This window comes from Saccostrea cucullata, unplaced genomic scaffold (genome assembly GCF_032062105.1).
Source record: "Saccostrea cucullata isolate Sc308-1 unplaced genomic scaffold, CSIRO_AGI_Scuc_v1 ctg2579, whole genome shotgun sequence".
Lineage (NCBI taxonomy): Eukaryota > Metazoa > Mollusca > Bivalvia > Ostreida > Ostreidae > Saccostrea > Saccostrea cuccullata.
In genome coordinates this window covers 109,260-126,308 of record NW_026918726.1, presented here as the reverse complement: position 1 = coordinate 126,308, position 17,049 = coordinate 109,260, and the positions used below count along the sequence as shown (strand labels likewise).

The window sequence follows — 17,049 nt, the reverse complement described above, 5'->3', positions numbered from 1 at the left end:
CAAAAATACACTACATGTTATTACACCTCAACGGGGTCTTACGTATTATATGCATATATGATAGTCCTTTGACCGGAAGTCCAAGGGTTACTTAAATGCGCTGAGTTAGAGAAAATTCGACCTAATCATCTGAAAGACAGGCATTTAAAAATGGCAAAGAATATATCCTTCGCTCAAATATCGATTTTGATTAACTATCGTATCGTAAAAATTAAGCTGTAATTGTTGTCAATGGCAGTCTTGCGCGTTGTTATTGAATGGTTGAAAGGGGTGTTTTAGCAGCAATATGTTACTTAGTAAAGTTAAAAGAAATACATTTAAAATTTTTATCAAATCTCTGAATTTCTTAAGAGTGAGTTAGGCCTTACTATATTCTTTTTTGAAAATCATTAGATAGAAATTCAAACATTTGTAGATCACTGCTTCTTGCATTTCTTTTGAGTCACAGTATAACATGATATGGCACATGTACCTCCATATGTCCATCCGCAGAAAACGCTTCCATCTTGATCACAAACTGCCTTATCCACTTTCTGGTCAAGGATTTTAGAGGCGTCTACCACCACTACATAGAAAGCTCTCCTGGTTAGGTAAATCTGGTGACATGCGTAGTACGCACACTGTCCTCCAAAGTCAAAGAATGTCAATGTCTTATCGTCTATATTTGTTGCAGAACATTCTTTATTTTTATCGTCTGTGTTTACTTTCCTTGCTAGAAAAAAAACACGGATTTCTTTGATAATTACCCTCAAGTTTGATTCTATTATTGTTCATCGCTTTCGTGAAAGTGCGTAGATATTTAATCTCACTTGTCTGACCGTCCGTCTCAAACAAAAAAAAAAAAAACACAAAAACAAAAAAAAAATAAAAACGTAAACCTCGGTCATATCTTTTAAATGAGAAGGATTGTGACTTTCATATTACGTACGTGTTTTAATTCTTATGACAATATCTTTTTAAATACACTTTGATTTTGACCCTTTTTCCCTTTGAGTTTGACTTACTTTTCTTAAAAGGACAAAATAAGGTAAGACTCTTTTTTGGCCCCCCAATTTTAAGTGTCTTTCAGAATAATGCAAAAGTTTATGATTAAAAACCTGCTGTCACACCTACCACAAAATGAGCATTTGTCTAAATCTTACATGTAAATACACATTGGTCCTAATGAGACACAAGAATATGGAATTTCTTTAATTTTCTAATTTTCATGCCAATTTTCAACAATTTAACAGCAGATTTTATTTTGGAAAACGTAAAGCACAAGCTAGCCTAAAAACCGGATTTCAATATTTTAAACCCTAGTATCAGAGGTATTTTATGTGTAAAAATCTCAGATAGACACGTGTGCGCTGTAGGAAAACTATCTCAAATATGATGAAATTCTACCTGAATTGAGGAAATTCGTATAAATGTGCTTAAGCTGTACCCTCTAAAGGCTTTTATGTAAACTTTGAATCCAAATTAGTGCTTGTTTTAAAACAATCATCATTTCAAATTCTTAACCATAAACTAATAATACCATTGCAGTTTTCTGATTTTTAAATCAAATAGCTGGCCAGATTACACAGTTGCCTTACCTTGTTCTTTAAACAATACTTGAGATTGGATTTTTTCAACTGTATTTCAAATAGAAATGCAATCTACGGAAATACGGCGTTTTTATTGTTAATTATTAGAAACATTAGATTAAATAAGCATTTACTTGTTTTTATTTTTCATGCTTATTTTTTTGTGAATTTAAAGATAAGTGCACAAATTAGGATAGTGAATTTCAAAATTTTACCTTTAATTGATTTTGTTTCATAGCATATATCAAATATTTCCTCATGCACCTCCAAGCCCTCAGTAGATTTTACATTATCAATCTCTTCTTTACTACATCCGAGCAGACGTTTTAGCAGCGTGGTTTTCCCAGCCCCAGCACATCCTACAATCATCCCCCGGGCGTGGTGGACTTTCTGTGTTCCTCTCTTAGCGTACTCCACATACCGCTCTCTTGCCTCCTGGTCCCATTTCAGTATTTCTTTAGGGACTCCCACTGTATCAATTACAAGAGGCCCGTGGGCCACATCGCTCACCTGAGTAATGTGGCTTGTAAAAAAGCATAAATCAGTTTATCATTGAAAAGTTGCAACCCAATAGTGGTTCCAAAAAGGTCTTTAAAAGGGAAAGGGTATGATTTGAACAAACTTGAATCTACACTAAATAAGGATGCTTACATATTTCTTTGACAACCTGTACAATGTAGCTTTATTGCCCTTTACATTTGAACTTATATTGTGGCCCCGGCTTACCCCCATCATGATTCGAACAAAATTGAATCTACACTACCCGAGAATGCTTCCATATGAATGGGACTAATCATGGATTTGCTTTTTATGAAAAAAAAAAGGTTTTTAAATTTTTTTCTTTATGTTTCTATGTAAAATATGGATTCCATGTCGTGGTCCTACCCCCAGGGGTCATGATTTGAACAAACTTGAATGTCCATTGCCTGAGGATGCTTCCATAAAATATGATCAATCATGGCTTTGCTATTCCAGAAAAGAAAATTTAAAAAGAATTTCTTATATATTTCAATGTAAACTTTGATCAGCTATTGTGACCCCGCACTACCCCCAGGGATCATAATTTGAACAAAATTAAATTTTCACTACCTGAAGATGCTTCCATAAATTATGATCATTCATGCTTTTGCTATTCCCGAGAAGAAGATTTTTAAAAAAAAATTCCTATATATTTCTATGTTAAACTTTGATCGGCCATTGTGGCCCCACACTACCCCCGGGGGTCATGCTTTGAACAAATTTGAATCTACACTACCTGAAGATACTTCCCTATAAATTTCATCTTTCCTGACACAGCGGTTCTTGAGAACAGGATTTCAAAAGATTTTTTTCTGCATATTTCTAGGTAAAAATATGATCGGCCATCGTAGCCCCGCCCTACCCCCAGGGGTCATGCTTTTAACAAACCTGAATCTACACAACCTGAAGATAGATGCTTCCCTATAAGTTTCATCTTTCCTGGAACAGTGGTTCTTAAGACGATTTTTAAAACATGCCATTAATTTTTCACTATTTCTAAATTATCTCCTCTTGAATAAGGGCGTTTCCCTTAATTTGAACAAACTTGAATCCCCTTCACCTTATGATACTTTGTGGTAAGTTTGGTTGCATTATCATGGTGGTTCTTGTGAAGAAGTCGAAAAATTTAACGACAACAACGACGACAACAACGACGACGACAGACAACAGCCAAATTTTGATCAGAAAAGCTCATTTGAGCTTTCAGTTTCAAGTGAGCTAAAAAGTTAACAATAACAGTTAATCAAGAAATCTCTCCAAAATATGTTAGTAATAAGCTGACGTATAATAATTAAAGCATCTTTACTAAATATAGAAAACTAAGGAAAACGTACACATGTAGTTACTTTATATGGCTGTGGCCGCTCGCCATTAAAAATGACCCTTTCGTTTGCCAAGGAATGTTTGTTGGTTGATAATAACCCCCTCCCTCCACTGAAAATGTTTAGCTGTCAACCCCCCCCCCCCAATGATATTGTTTCCTTCGAGTCTGTTCAGTTATATATTTTTCTTTTTTTAGATCCTGTAATAGTTGCACTGTTTATATCTTAATTTTGTACTTATATTTCTATGATTTTTGGATAAATTGAGAAAAAGGTATTTTTCCTAATTTTTTTTTATTAAACTTTGACGCTAACTTTTTTAAAATTTAAAAGTCCTTCATGTGCAACACATTAGTGCATAATCATATACTATTATGAGTTTAAAACAAAATTAAAAATATATGTACAATGCATGTACATCTACAGTACTGACAAACTCTTTTTACGCTCCGAAAATAGAGTGATCTAACCATTAAAAGTTTGAGCTATATGTTGTGACATTGAGTAATTTTAAAGATACACCTATTAAAACATCAACAAAAACTTGATGAAATAATTCTAGTAGAAAAAGTGAAAAAGATGAGATCTCAATGCTTGTATCATACACCAGATAATAAATGTAATATAATTCAAGACAATTTCTCATTTAAGTTTTAGTGTGAAGGACATGACTCTTGACAGCATACATGTACATGTACCTCCTTCCTTCTCCTGCTCCTCACCTTATAGGGTTATAAGACATTTATGGGCATTAATATTTTTTCTCTACATGTATTAGGTGGAGAACAACTTTTTTAAGGAATATTACATTTTTAAATGCATACTTAACACATTTTTTTAAGAAAAGTAATATTTTTTTAATCATATTGTCTATTTATAATCCCAATATAACTATAGAAACGCAAAAAGTTTATAACACTACATATTGACTGGATTTGAGGGAATATTCAACAAAGGATCAGTGCTCGTGCAGCGGCATTATGACTATTAACACTCCAAACAGCATTGTAAACAACTGTTGAAAAGGCTGTAGTCACCTCTGTATCTGTTCCGGAAAAATAATATTAGGCAACCCTATGATAAATGATAAATGTTATTCATTTGGACGTCTTACATTAGCAAAACCAAGAAAATAAAACAAGGAAAATCTGCTAAAAACTGTAATCTGGAGATTTTTTTTACTGGAAAGTACATGCACTTGGGTTTATCCAAGCATTTGCGGAATTTCTTCATATTTCATTTGTTTCTAAGAAAAAAATAATTGAAAAATACAATGTACAAATGATAATATAAACACTTGTTTTTTTTTCTATAAAAATATTTCAAATATTCATGATAGAAACGCTAGAACAGTTTCCATAGAAACGGATGTTTAATAATGAAGGTGAGACATGAACTCTATGATATCATCTAAATTCTTAATACGTGAAATGAGAAAAAAAACCGCACTTAGCTAGTGGTATATAAAACGAAAATGTCATTCTTACGACTGCTTGACCTCTCGTGACTCTTTTGTGTGATATCATACTGATTTAAATGGAAAATTAATTTATTAGTCGATGAATTGTTGACGATCTTTACATTGTAATATCACGTCAATTTTCAATCAAGTTATAAGTTTTGTGAAAATATCATGAACACTCTTACTTAAACATGTATACTACTTATACAGGCTGGAGAAAAATGCATTAAGAAACTAGTTTTCCAGTGCCGTTAGAAATTTAAGAAAAATAGTACTTCCATCGCGATTGATTAAAGGTGTGGCCGCCTTTCGGAGAGTTTGTTTTTCCTTGTTGGCAAATTACATGTAAGGTTTAATGGACGTAAGCCGATGACGTTCTGTGCTTGAAATTGCTACCGAAACTAGAACATCATTTGGAAAGATCGAAAGTATTCTAAATATGAGTTTATTATGAAGATAAGTCGGTGCAAAAGGATACCCAGGATCTTTATGCGTAAAAATTGAAGAAAAGGCAGCATTCTGTAGAAATACATGGAATTATTTGAATTAGTCAGGGGGTGAGGTGCGCTTATAGCGTGATGTGACATACTTAACGTTGCGCCGAAGTCTACTCCGCACTCGATAACTATCCATTTTGATTAAGTTCTTGTGACATTGGTAAATTGAATTTGGAGAGTTATTTTCCAATATTTTTGCATAATGACTTTATTTTATCAATATACATTTTGTTTGCTTTCAACAACTCGCAATAATATTAAAGAAGGAAATTCCACAAACTTATGAATCAACCATCCTATAATTATAAACTAGAACTATCTCGATTTAACTCTTGTATTTTCATTCCAAGGGCAACAACACGTTGTAACCATGCATGCCAGCTTTATGTCATTGTCGTCTAAAGGGTGACAACAGCTGTCCAATCATGTGACATGCTTTAAACCAATCAGATTGACTGTATAATTCTGAAGGATAATAGTAAAGCTTATGTACTTTAATATCTCTTAGAGGATGCCTTTCTTTAATATTTGCGCAGAACAGTTCCTCAATACCTATTGATTACATGTTAATTATTTTCAAGTGTGACAGAATATTTCAAATAAATATTGTATAATTCATGTTATAAAGACTGTTTCAAATATTAGGAATAATATGCGATTACATTCTATGTACCTATCTACATGCACATGTAGTTCTTACATTACATTTAAATAATTAAAAACTATTTTTGCATAATAAATGATAAAGAAAATTCTTAATATGTGTACATAAAAATATTACAATAATTAGCATACAACACCAATACATGTTCATATTTAAACATAGGTAATCAGAGATTACAGAGCTCACCTCAACGAATGTTGTCTTTTAATAAGGCAAATTCACACAATTAACCAACAAAAAGTGTACATTCCAAAAATGAAAATATTTAAGCAATTTTGATCTGATACTTTGAAATAGATCTACATAAAAAATTTAAACTGGTTCTTCTTCATGAAAATGTAATCAAAATCCAGCATCTGAAGCAAATTTGAGAATTTTCATCTCTTGATGAAAACTTTAACCTGTTCACTCAACCAGAAAATGTAGGTCAGATTCAGCACCCGAGGCAAGCCCGGTAGTGTGCATCCTTAGATGTATCATCCATGCAAGTTTGGTCAACATAGGGCTTATAGTTACTTGGAAATGAAACCTACACCAAAATCTTTAACCTGTTCAATCAACCGGAAAATGTAGGTCAGATTCAGCATCCAAAGCAAGCCCAGTAGTATCCATCCTGAGATGTATTATCTATGCAAGTTTGGTCAAAATAGGGCTTATAGTTACTTGGAAATGAAACATGCACCAATAACTTTAACCTGTTCACTCAACCGGAAAATGTAGGTCAGATTCAGCATCCGAAGCATGCCCGGTAGTATGCATCATTAGGTGTATCATCCATGCAAGTTTGGTCAACATAGGGATTATACTTACTTGGAAATGAAACCTACACCAAAAACTTTAACCTGTTCAATCAACCGGAAAATGTAGGTCAGATTCAGAATCCAAAGCAAGCCCAGTAGTATCCATCCTTAGATGTATTATTTATGCAAGTTTGGTCAACATAGGGATTATAGTTACTTGGAAATGAAATCTACACCAAAAACTGCACCAAAAATGTTAACCTGCTCCAAAAACATTAACCTGGTCATTCCTTTGCTGAAATTGCAGCATCTGAAACTTTGACTGATACAATGAAACACACTAGAACCGTCTTCCATGCATGTCTAATCAATATAGGACACAGAAGTACTTAAAAAGAAAACTGCTCCAAAAAACTTAACCTTAACCTGGGACGCCGACGCCGACGTGGACGCCGACACCGACGCCGACGCCGACACCGACGCCGACGCCGAGGGTATTACATAAGCTCCCCCAACTTCGTTGAGGTGAGCTAAAAACCTGAAGTTTCTGTCAAGATTGAAGCTCTATTGGTTTGTACTACTAACAAAGGAAGAGAAAAATGGCAGTTGGGACTTGAAACTTTCAAACTGCTATTAATAGAATAAAGAAGCTTGATTAATTCTCCTTTTGGGGCAATATATTGCAATAAACGACAACTGAAGGAATAGCTTTTGATAAAATCGTACAGTATTTCTTTTACTTTAGTTACATTTGCAACATCACTCATTAAAATGAAAAAAAAAATATGCATCTCAGTGCAGTTTACCTACATGCCACATTATAATAAAATCAAACTAGAACTGTATTCAGAGAAAGATTTTTAAAGCATTTCACAGAAATTTCTATTTTTAGCAACCATGACATCGCCGTTCATCGACATCAAAAACCAAAATATGAAATTATGTATATTAGTGTTGTCTACTAGTGTGCCAGTTTATATTAAAATCAGATCAAAACTGTAGGAAAGAGCATTTTGAAAGTATTTCACAAAAATATTTATTTTTTTGTAACCAAGTCAACAACGTTCATCGAAATAAAAAAAAAAGGATACAAAGACACCTAGACTGACAATCAGACAGACGGACGGACGAATTACTATCGCATAAGCTCTTCTAGTTTATGACTAGTAGAACTTAAAACAAAGAAAAGTTAAAATAAATAATTTTTGTTACACATGTACAAGTGGTAAAATATACTCACAAAGTCTACTGATCCTTCCATGAATCCCCCTGTCAGACACAGTACAGTGTGTGATGATGTCCAGCTGTAGTTTGTCTATGAAGAGGTAGTACAATTTCTCCGGACTGTCCGGTAAATACAGACATCTCTCTCCCTTACTCTTCGTATACCACCAGGTCCGGCAGTATTCTGAGATCACGTCACGTGACACCGTGGTCAGGAAAAACTCCAGATCACTGTCCTCCACCAGACACTCCGTAACAAAGGCGTACATGACGTCATGTCGGATGTCCTCTGATATAAAGGTTATAACACCTTTATGAGTCTCTGTGATTCCATCAGGAAGATCTACCAAATCGTCATCATTTAGATCTATAAAACATCTATCTCTGATTTTGTCCCTTATGATTCTGTGAGATTGTTCATTGAGATTCAGCCGATATTGATCACTTAACAGTAAACAATACAGTAGACATCTGACTTCCGGCGGATAACTAAGAATTTCACCTGAAATCACAACATTTCCAAATTATAAAAAAAAATCAATAAATGATAAAATTTAAAGCTAGCAAATGGATAAATTATGAACTAATAGAATAAAAACAATATGTAAGAAAAATAAGTAAAATGTTTACATTCAGCTGAACTACTTTATATTTGTTCGTTAAGTATAAAACTCTATTGAATAGATGTGTTTTAAGACTAGCTGCAGAACTGTAGTTCTCCTAATAACTATATATTGACAGATCAGAGAGCGGCAGGGCCACCCACTGAAAAAAAGATAAACTTATTGCTGCAAAAAATTTCGCATGGTGTAGGATTAATTATTTCCAAATTCTTACTTCCATTGCAAAAAAGCCAGATTTCAGTAAATTCCTTACTCTTCTATCAAGTACTCTCGTAGTTTTCACCGGTACGTAGCGCGTTGGACCCAACTATTTTTACAAACCAACATGGCTTTATAAATATGCAAAATTTTCGATGATATCAAATTCAGGGCCGGGAGAGCAATTAAAAAGAATTATAGTGAACGAATATGGAACACACAGTTTCAATTTTGTAATATGTATGTGATGAGAGTTTAAAAAAAATGGAGAAATATATCGAGGAACATTACCCGTTTTTGTGCGCAATAGATATACAGTTTTTCCAAAGGGTGGCACTGTAGCTCTGTCAGTATACACACTATTTTTTTTTTTTCAGAGAGCTACAGTTCTGCAGCTATTTTAAGACGGGACTCCCTGTCTTTTTTAATTACAACTTTAGTCAACGGTGAATTAATGCGTTTTAAAAAAAATATATAAGGATATTTCTTACGAATGTACATATATTCCTAAAATGTGAATGCAAACCTGTTTAAAATGTTTATTCTTAATAATAGCTATATATTGAATTAACGTGTTGCTTTCGTCGCCAGCGAGACGCAGTGATTCCAGGATCTGCTTTAGAGTCTTGGAGTAAGAGGTTAATCCTCACGTCGCAGATTTAAATTCGGGACAAGGAAACCGGTCCATTCGAAGAGACTGTTAAACCGGGTTTGATGCCAAAGTATGCATTGGGACTTTTTTATCTACGTTTTATTACTATACAATAAATCGTGGACCATTCTTTTTTAGAATATAAGTGCTATTTTGACATTCATTGATCAGTATAAGCAGTATAAGCAGGATGAAAGTAAAATATAACGAGAATCAATGAAGAAAAACACATGACATCGAAGTTTTTATCATTTAGCAAGAATAAAATGTTTGGTTCATGCGGAAATAAGCTTAGGGTTAAGGTAATATGCTTATATTTTTCTACAATTTATTTGTATCATGAAATCAGACAATGTTTTTTTTTTACTTTCCGATCAGCCTTTCCCCCGTCTAGTCGATTTGTTACAAAAAAGATGCATTAATTCAACACTATACCGCATACATTGAAACATTTTATTTGTTTCTATTAAAAGTTCTCGGTGCATAGTTTTTCAAATCAAAAGCACTGCTAGAATAGTATGGTTTATATAGGGATTGATGATTTATTTTTCCATCTTAAGTACTAAATTTTAAAAAATTTTGGTAAAGTCGCAGCTAGGTTAAGGACGCCCATAGCTAGGGAATACGCCTTGAAATATTTCGAGAAAATCCGTATAAAGAAACTGTTCATATTTGATTTTTTATTAACATGAGTTTTAATTCAATGGGAAATCTACTACTGCTTATGTATGCATGGAATGTTTGCCGAGCTCGGCAAAAACGACTTCACTTTTATCAGTAAGGGGAACATTTTGTACGGTTATAAAGATCGTAAGAGTTCAACGATATACGGATAATTGTTCACAATGAAATGGATTGTATTTTCTTTAAGACAAATTTCTGAATAGGAAAAGTGCTGGGAACAACATCTCGATGCCCGTGAATTTTATAAAATATACCTAGACTAGAGGTTATAAACTTTATATCTATACATAAAACGCATTGAAATAATGTAAAATTACAGGAAAAAGCTACAAGGCACAACTTTTTCACTTTTATGGTAGTCCTACCTGAAAGTGCTGAATAATTAATTCTGTGATAGGAGAGTAGGATTTAAGCAGCCCCATTCATGGTATAGAGATTATTTTCCATAATAATTATTACAAACAGTAACTTATAATCCCCCGAGTAGTGTTGAACTTTTTATTATTTTTCATTATGGTAAAAAAGTGGGGGTGTCTTAATCTGTTTTTTTTTTAAATTAATTTATGATGTATATTTAAATGACCTTAAACAAATTATGGGGATTGGATGAGTAGCTTTATAGTTTATACTTCAACTTCTATGACATTTACACAGATTAATTATATTATTTTTAAAGAAAAATGTTTATTCATGCAAAAAATTAATAAATATAGCATTTTTGTGTGTGTGTTTGGAAGAGTGTTGTGAAAGATTGGATATTAAGGTGTTTCATATTCGTATGGTAGTTATATAAACACACTTTCAACTATAAATATATCTGTATATAATATTTTTTAACGTTAGCAGATCAAGACTTTAAATGCACTTTAAGGATGTATCCTTATGATACTCGGAAAAGGAACGTGCATTAAACTTTCCAAATGCTTATATTTTTCTGAAAATGTAATACCCAAGGAATAATTTAAAGACAAGAAAAGTATATATTAGTGTTCATTTAAGAGAGGTTCAACACTTTGAACATAGGCCAAAATAGAGCATGGGAAATTTCCTTTAAAAATGCTACTAGACCATAAAATACCTCATAAAACTTATAAATACAGTGAATTAAAACTTCATTTGGTTTAAATTTACTTGAAAGTATCGCAAAGTTGATTTTTTAAGGAAAATATGAGCAAATAAATACCAATTAGATAACTTGTACCCAAAAATGTTGTTCACTCATGTCAAAATTAGGCACATTTTTCCCTATGAAATTGCTCGAAAAACCAAAGAAAAACATATTTCTACAATTAAACTTTTTAAGCAAATTGTTGTACAGTTTTTTTTGGGTATTATGGCTTCTTTTCATAGCATAAAAAGTAGGGGTTAGTGCACATATAAGAAAGTTTTGATATTTTTTATATCCCCACCCCCTGTTTTTTTTTTCCAGCATTTAATGAAAATAAATCAAGCATTTAGGCATCAAACTATGTGTTTTATTCACCAAATATTCACCAAATATTCAAAATCAGTGTGATAATTTCAGGTAATAATTGCAATTTTGTTAAGAAAATATTTTTAAGAATAAAAAGTAATCAATTAACACATAAAACTTCATAATAGTCTGCTGGGTGCCCTCTCGTTCTCTTGCCCTGTGGGTTCCAGATTGGGTCCTGGTTTGTGATGTTGGATGGTGGCTTCACAGGGATTAGTCAAATCCAGTCCCACTTTCTCAATCTGATTTTCATAGTTTTCTCCATCTGATTTTAGTGGTTCTTTAACCCTGCTTTCTTCTAAATGCCTTCATTAGTGATTCTTGTGAAAACAAGACTTACCTGTAAAAAAATATTTAAAAAAAAGAAAAAAATTAGATTATAATTAACTGGTAATATCATTGTTCAAAAAATGTAAAATCATTACGCTTAGCTCTCACTTACATGTATGTACATGTAAACATTTATATATCAGATACTGAAAACTTCCTATTAATTTACGAGTATTGAATGGTTAAATACCCAAAACACAAAAATTAATAAACAAATATAAAAAGAGTGAAATGCGACTTTTCCGACTACATAATTATTAATCATTGCTATTTAGCTTTGTGTGTACTGTTCTAATAATAACAAAAAATAGGGTTTAGTCGGCAAATGAATTATTTAACCCTGAAAATCATTTTAGACCCGGTAATCTCATATGAGGCATATTCGAAGGGCGGGATGTTAAAATTCCGTAACAAATTTAAAATAAGAAACAAGATCTAATCTAATAGCCTAAGATAATATTGAATTCTTAAATAAGTTTTATAAGTATGGAATTAAATCGATTAATACTATAAATTGATTCGATGTACCTACTTGTCTTGCATGGTCACGGCGGAATCAGACGACTTTTTTTGTTTTATAATTATAGAAAGATACCGTAGAAAAAGTAATGCGAGCTAATTTTCATATAGTTTAGAATGTTAGAAATATAGTGCGAGCTAATTTTCATAGTTTAGAATGTTAGAACTATTTCACCCGTTTCTACGATCAATGAAATTGTTAATGAAATTGTTTCCTAGAATTAATTTGACCCCGTTATGCAGAAAACCCGATGATCCGAAAGTGCATGTACCACAAGTACAGTTTTATTTTTTTTGAAATGTTTATTAAAAGACTTATTTACATAAGCATTATGGAACCATTGTACGAAATGAAATAAATCATCGGATTGAGATTAGGGACTCCATTTCATTAAATTGATTTATTTGAATTTTTATTTAAGATTCAAGCAATGAGATGATTTTTTTAATCCATAAATCGTACAATTATTTAATTTATTACATACCCATCAATATCCTTGTTTTTGTTACTGTTAATTTTACCGAGTTTGATCCGATTTTCCGGATCACCACACTGTGGTTTTCTGTATCCATATCACCACTCTCTGAAACTGATGACGTAGTACGCAAAAACATGACGTTATTTTTCTTGCGCGTAAAAAAGTCCCTTGTAATTACTCTTTGTTGTATGGATAAATATTATACAATTGATCTCTAAAGTTTTATTCTGCTATATTTAGCTAGTTATAAGAGGGTATATAATAAATTTATCATTATAACAGTAACTTGATCCGAAGAGCCGTATCACGTCTCGTTGACAGGCGCGGATCATCATATCAAGTTCGACGCTTCGCGTCTCGTTAGATCTGATGATCCGCGAGTCAACTCGACGTGATACGACCCTTCGGATCAAGTTACTGTTATAATAATATATATATATATATATATATATATATTTTTGAATTAAATCTTGGATAAGTTTGTTCACACAAGTTAGGAACACAATCCCGAAAATAAGTAGATGCGTTTCATTAGAACCAGGTAGTATTCGAGGTTACTAATTGACCCCAGGTGAGAAATCAGTAAAGGTTTGTTGACGATGATCACACACACGCCCCGAGATGTCAGTTAGGGGAGAAGGGGGAGGGGATGTTGACCGCACAGGAAGGTAGTGTGCTAATTAGAGAGCTACGCATACGTGTAAGTTTTCTGGTAAGGAAAGGTCTTCGATTTGACACCCCGATGGATTACATTTTCAGTTTACTTTCACGCCCAAAAGGTAAGCTGTTTAAAAAACATCATGTTTTCCCTTGTATACATTAATTTAAAATTTGAACGTATACGGCCAAAATCGGTTTTAAAATCATCTTGATTAATGTGTTATGTTTTATTATTTTTGTAACATGAAGACTTTAATTAATTGTGCATACATGCAGTTTAAAGGCGTTAACATATTACTATATTATCAGACGATAAATAAGGGGAAAAAAGAATATTGCATGAAAAAAGATACATATCAATATCCTGCCTATTATTCATTTATTTGCTTTTTGGGTATTCATACACCGTAGCTTACCAAATATCTTTCTCCAGTAACTCTTATTCATTTAAGAAAATTATATTTAAAAAAATCTAATTTTGAATAAAAAATTCATATAATTCGATAAATTATTTTTAAAAAAAGACAGGTGATCGATTGCTGAGCATAATTTCATTTCCGAAAAATACAGTTACTGTTTAATTTTTGACAATCACTTTCTGCCTTACCAAGATATAATTTTTTTTTCATTTAAATATTAATTAATTGATCGATTTATTTATTCGTGAATTACGCTATTTATTTATTATTTTCCTTCTACGCTTTAATATTTCTTTTAAGGATGAAAAAGAAAGGGATGAAATTTTCTTTTCTCCTTTTCGGTTGAAGTAATCTTATTTTAGTTAACAAAACGAAAAAGAAACTCGGAATAGATCAGTAATTTCTTTCTATAGTAAAGAAAAAAAAAACCGAGGGTTTCCGAATGTACACGATAAACGCAAAACACGATACACGATAGAACCTGATAAACGATCTACACGATACACGGAAAACACGATACACGCAAAACACGATAGAAAACGCAAAACCTGATAAACGGAAAACACGATACGATAGGATACGATAGGATACACGCACGATACGATAGGATATACGCACGATAGGACACGATAGAATTGTAAAGAATAACGATGCGGGTACTGTAAAAGACATATAAGACACAGTCAAGGTCACAAGGTCATTGACCTTGGTGCCATGCGAAAGGGCTTCACTAGCGAATTGAGTGCTAATTGCTTTTTAACGCCAAGTGGGCAATGTTTCAGCCAAATTTCGGCGGATTATGCATGTCAAATATTAAATCTCTGCCTTTCTTCGTTCAAAGTTATGGTGAAGGTTAAAAATTTCCGTAAAAAAAAACTATATTTAGCATATAGGCTACAGTCAAGGTCATAAGGTCATTGACCATGGTGTCTTTTAAAAAAAACATAAAAAGCGTTGTATGCATACCAAATATGAAGTCTCTATCTTTTATGGTTCAAAAGTTATGGTAAAGGTTAAAGTTTGCAAAAAACCTCTATTTTTATCATAAAGGTCACAGTCTAGGTCACAAAGTCATTGACCTTGGTGTCATTTGAAAGAGCTTTGCTAGTGGAGAATGCATACCAAATATGAAGTCTCTATCATTCGTGGTTCAAAAATTATGGCGAAGTTTAAAGTTTGCACATAAACAGACAAACAGACAGGCAGGACAAAAACAATATACGCCTTAGATCTTTCGATGCGGGCACATAAAAATAGATAAAGATACAATACAATACATTCATTGTATTGACAATGTTTCAGGTGCTTAGACACACATTGATGTTAAGGACAGATGATACAAACATTTTTTTTTCTTTGTAAAAGATTAAATATCATGTCACAAGTTTAGAAAAGTGGATGGTTCTTAAAAAATTTTCTCCGAAGAACTGGAAAATGAAATAGATTTGGAAAATATTAGTAATATTTCAATAAAAAAACATATAAAGAAAAATCACATTCAGTAAAGGTTTACAGGTGAAAATAAATTTCAAAATATGTTATCCTGGCGTTAAAAGTGTAATATAAACCTAAGAAAAATATGCCAAGCCAGGCGAATTTTAAGAGGAAGATCGAAATAATAAAAAAAATGGCAATATCACATAGGCTGATTTTAACCATTTAGCTTTTCCTAATAAAATTCATCTGGCTCGGTATATTTTTCTTTAGTTTATATTACACTTCTAGCGCCAAGATAACATATTCTGAAATTTATTTTCACCTGTAAACCTTTACTGAATGTGATTTGTCTATATTTGTGTTTTCATTGAAATATTACTAATATTTTCCAAGTCTTTTTCATATTCCAGTTTTTCGGAGAAAAAAATCTAAGAACCATCCGCTTTTCTAAACTTTTGACATGATATTTAATCTTTTTCAAAGAAAAAATTTGTTTGTGTCATCTGTCCTTAATATTTTCTCAAATTTTCGGTATAATTTCAAGACTTACATGTATATGTTGCTTTATGTTGCTACAGCATTTCATACGAAAATATAATGAAATGCTTATTTTTCTAGAAGTTATTAAAAACGTTTAAAAGCGTTTGATTGACATATTATTGCACTTTCACAAATTTTAACTTTACCTTTCAGAGGAGAATGTGCGAAAGAAAAATCATCACATCAGTTTGGTGAATCAGTATTTGGTGGTGTGTTCGGAGTTGAACAAATGCACACACTTGGTGAAACGTACGCATTTACAACAACAGCGCAAGAAAATTAAAGCTAGGTAGAGGCATTTCTATGCAAATGAGCAAATAAAAATGCATAATTTGTGTAATTTTTACACAGAGAAGTTCCAAGCTTATTTTTTAAACATACTAATTTCACCAAGCATTATGAAGCAATTGTACAATATGACGTCTTATTATGATGTCATTGATCTCTCAATTTAAATATTATAGGTACATAAACAAAATAACGTCGGCGCAATAGGATCTTTAATAGATAAAGTAAAATATAAAGAAGATATAATTTGACGTCATAATATGCACTTGTTAGGAGCATGCCGTGGGTACCAAATCAACGTTTTAATAAGTCAATTGTATAGAAACCTCTGTACGTTGCCTTAACTTACTTGCGAGACCTCGCATCCTGTTTACAAACGTTTCACGGATGTATTCAATTTGTCAAACTCTGTGCAGAACATGAAACACAGGCTGACAAAACCAGTGTGTTGGTTTTGCTTTCGTACATTTCTATTCTAAACCTTATAGTTTTAATATTTTGTCATTATTACACAACTGAATAGCTTTTTCTCTTTAAAGTATTTTAAGGATAAAATAATAATTTATGAAAGTGGAAGATATATCAATAAAACTCCTCTAGCTAGATTAAATACTAGTAAATTCCAGAAAAATAAGATTTCTATTATATTTCCGTATGAATTGCTATAGCAAAATACAGATAACATTCACGAAATTATTCAGAAAATTTGAGAAAATGTTAACATTAAATTTGTGTCAAAGCATCTGCAAG

At 32.4% G+C, this 17,049-nt stretch overlaps 1 protein-coding gene across 1 annotated transcript in view; it reads right to left on the bottom strand.

Moving 5' to 3' along the window:
- The window catches only part of LOC134269999 (probable serine/threonine-protein kinase pats1), a 70,055-nt gene that overhangs the window by 3,244 nt on the left and 49,762 nt on the right, over window positions 1-17,049 (bottom strand). The window contains exons 4-6 of the mRNA XM_062752171.1: window positions 8,013-8,498; window positions 1,784-2,038; window positions 473-712 (exon numbers count right to left, since the gene is read on the bottom strand). Coding sequence (XP_062608155.1) covers window positions 473-712; window positions 1,784-2,038; window positions 8,013-8,498 — 981 coding nt within the window. The remainder of the gene's footprint in view (window positions 1-472; window positions 713-1,783; window positions 2,039-8,012; window positions 8,499-17,049) is intronic.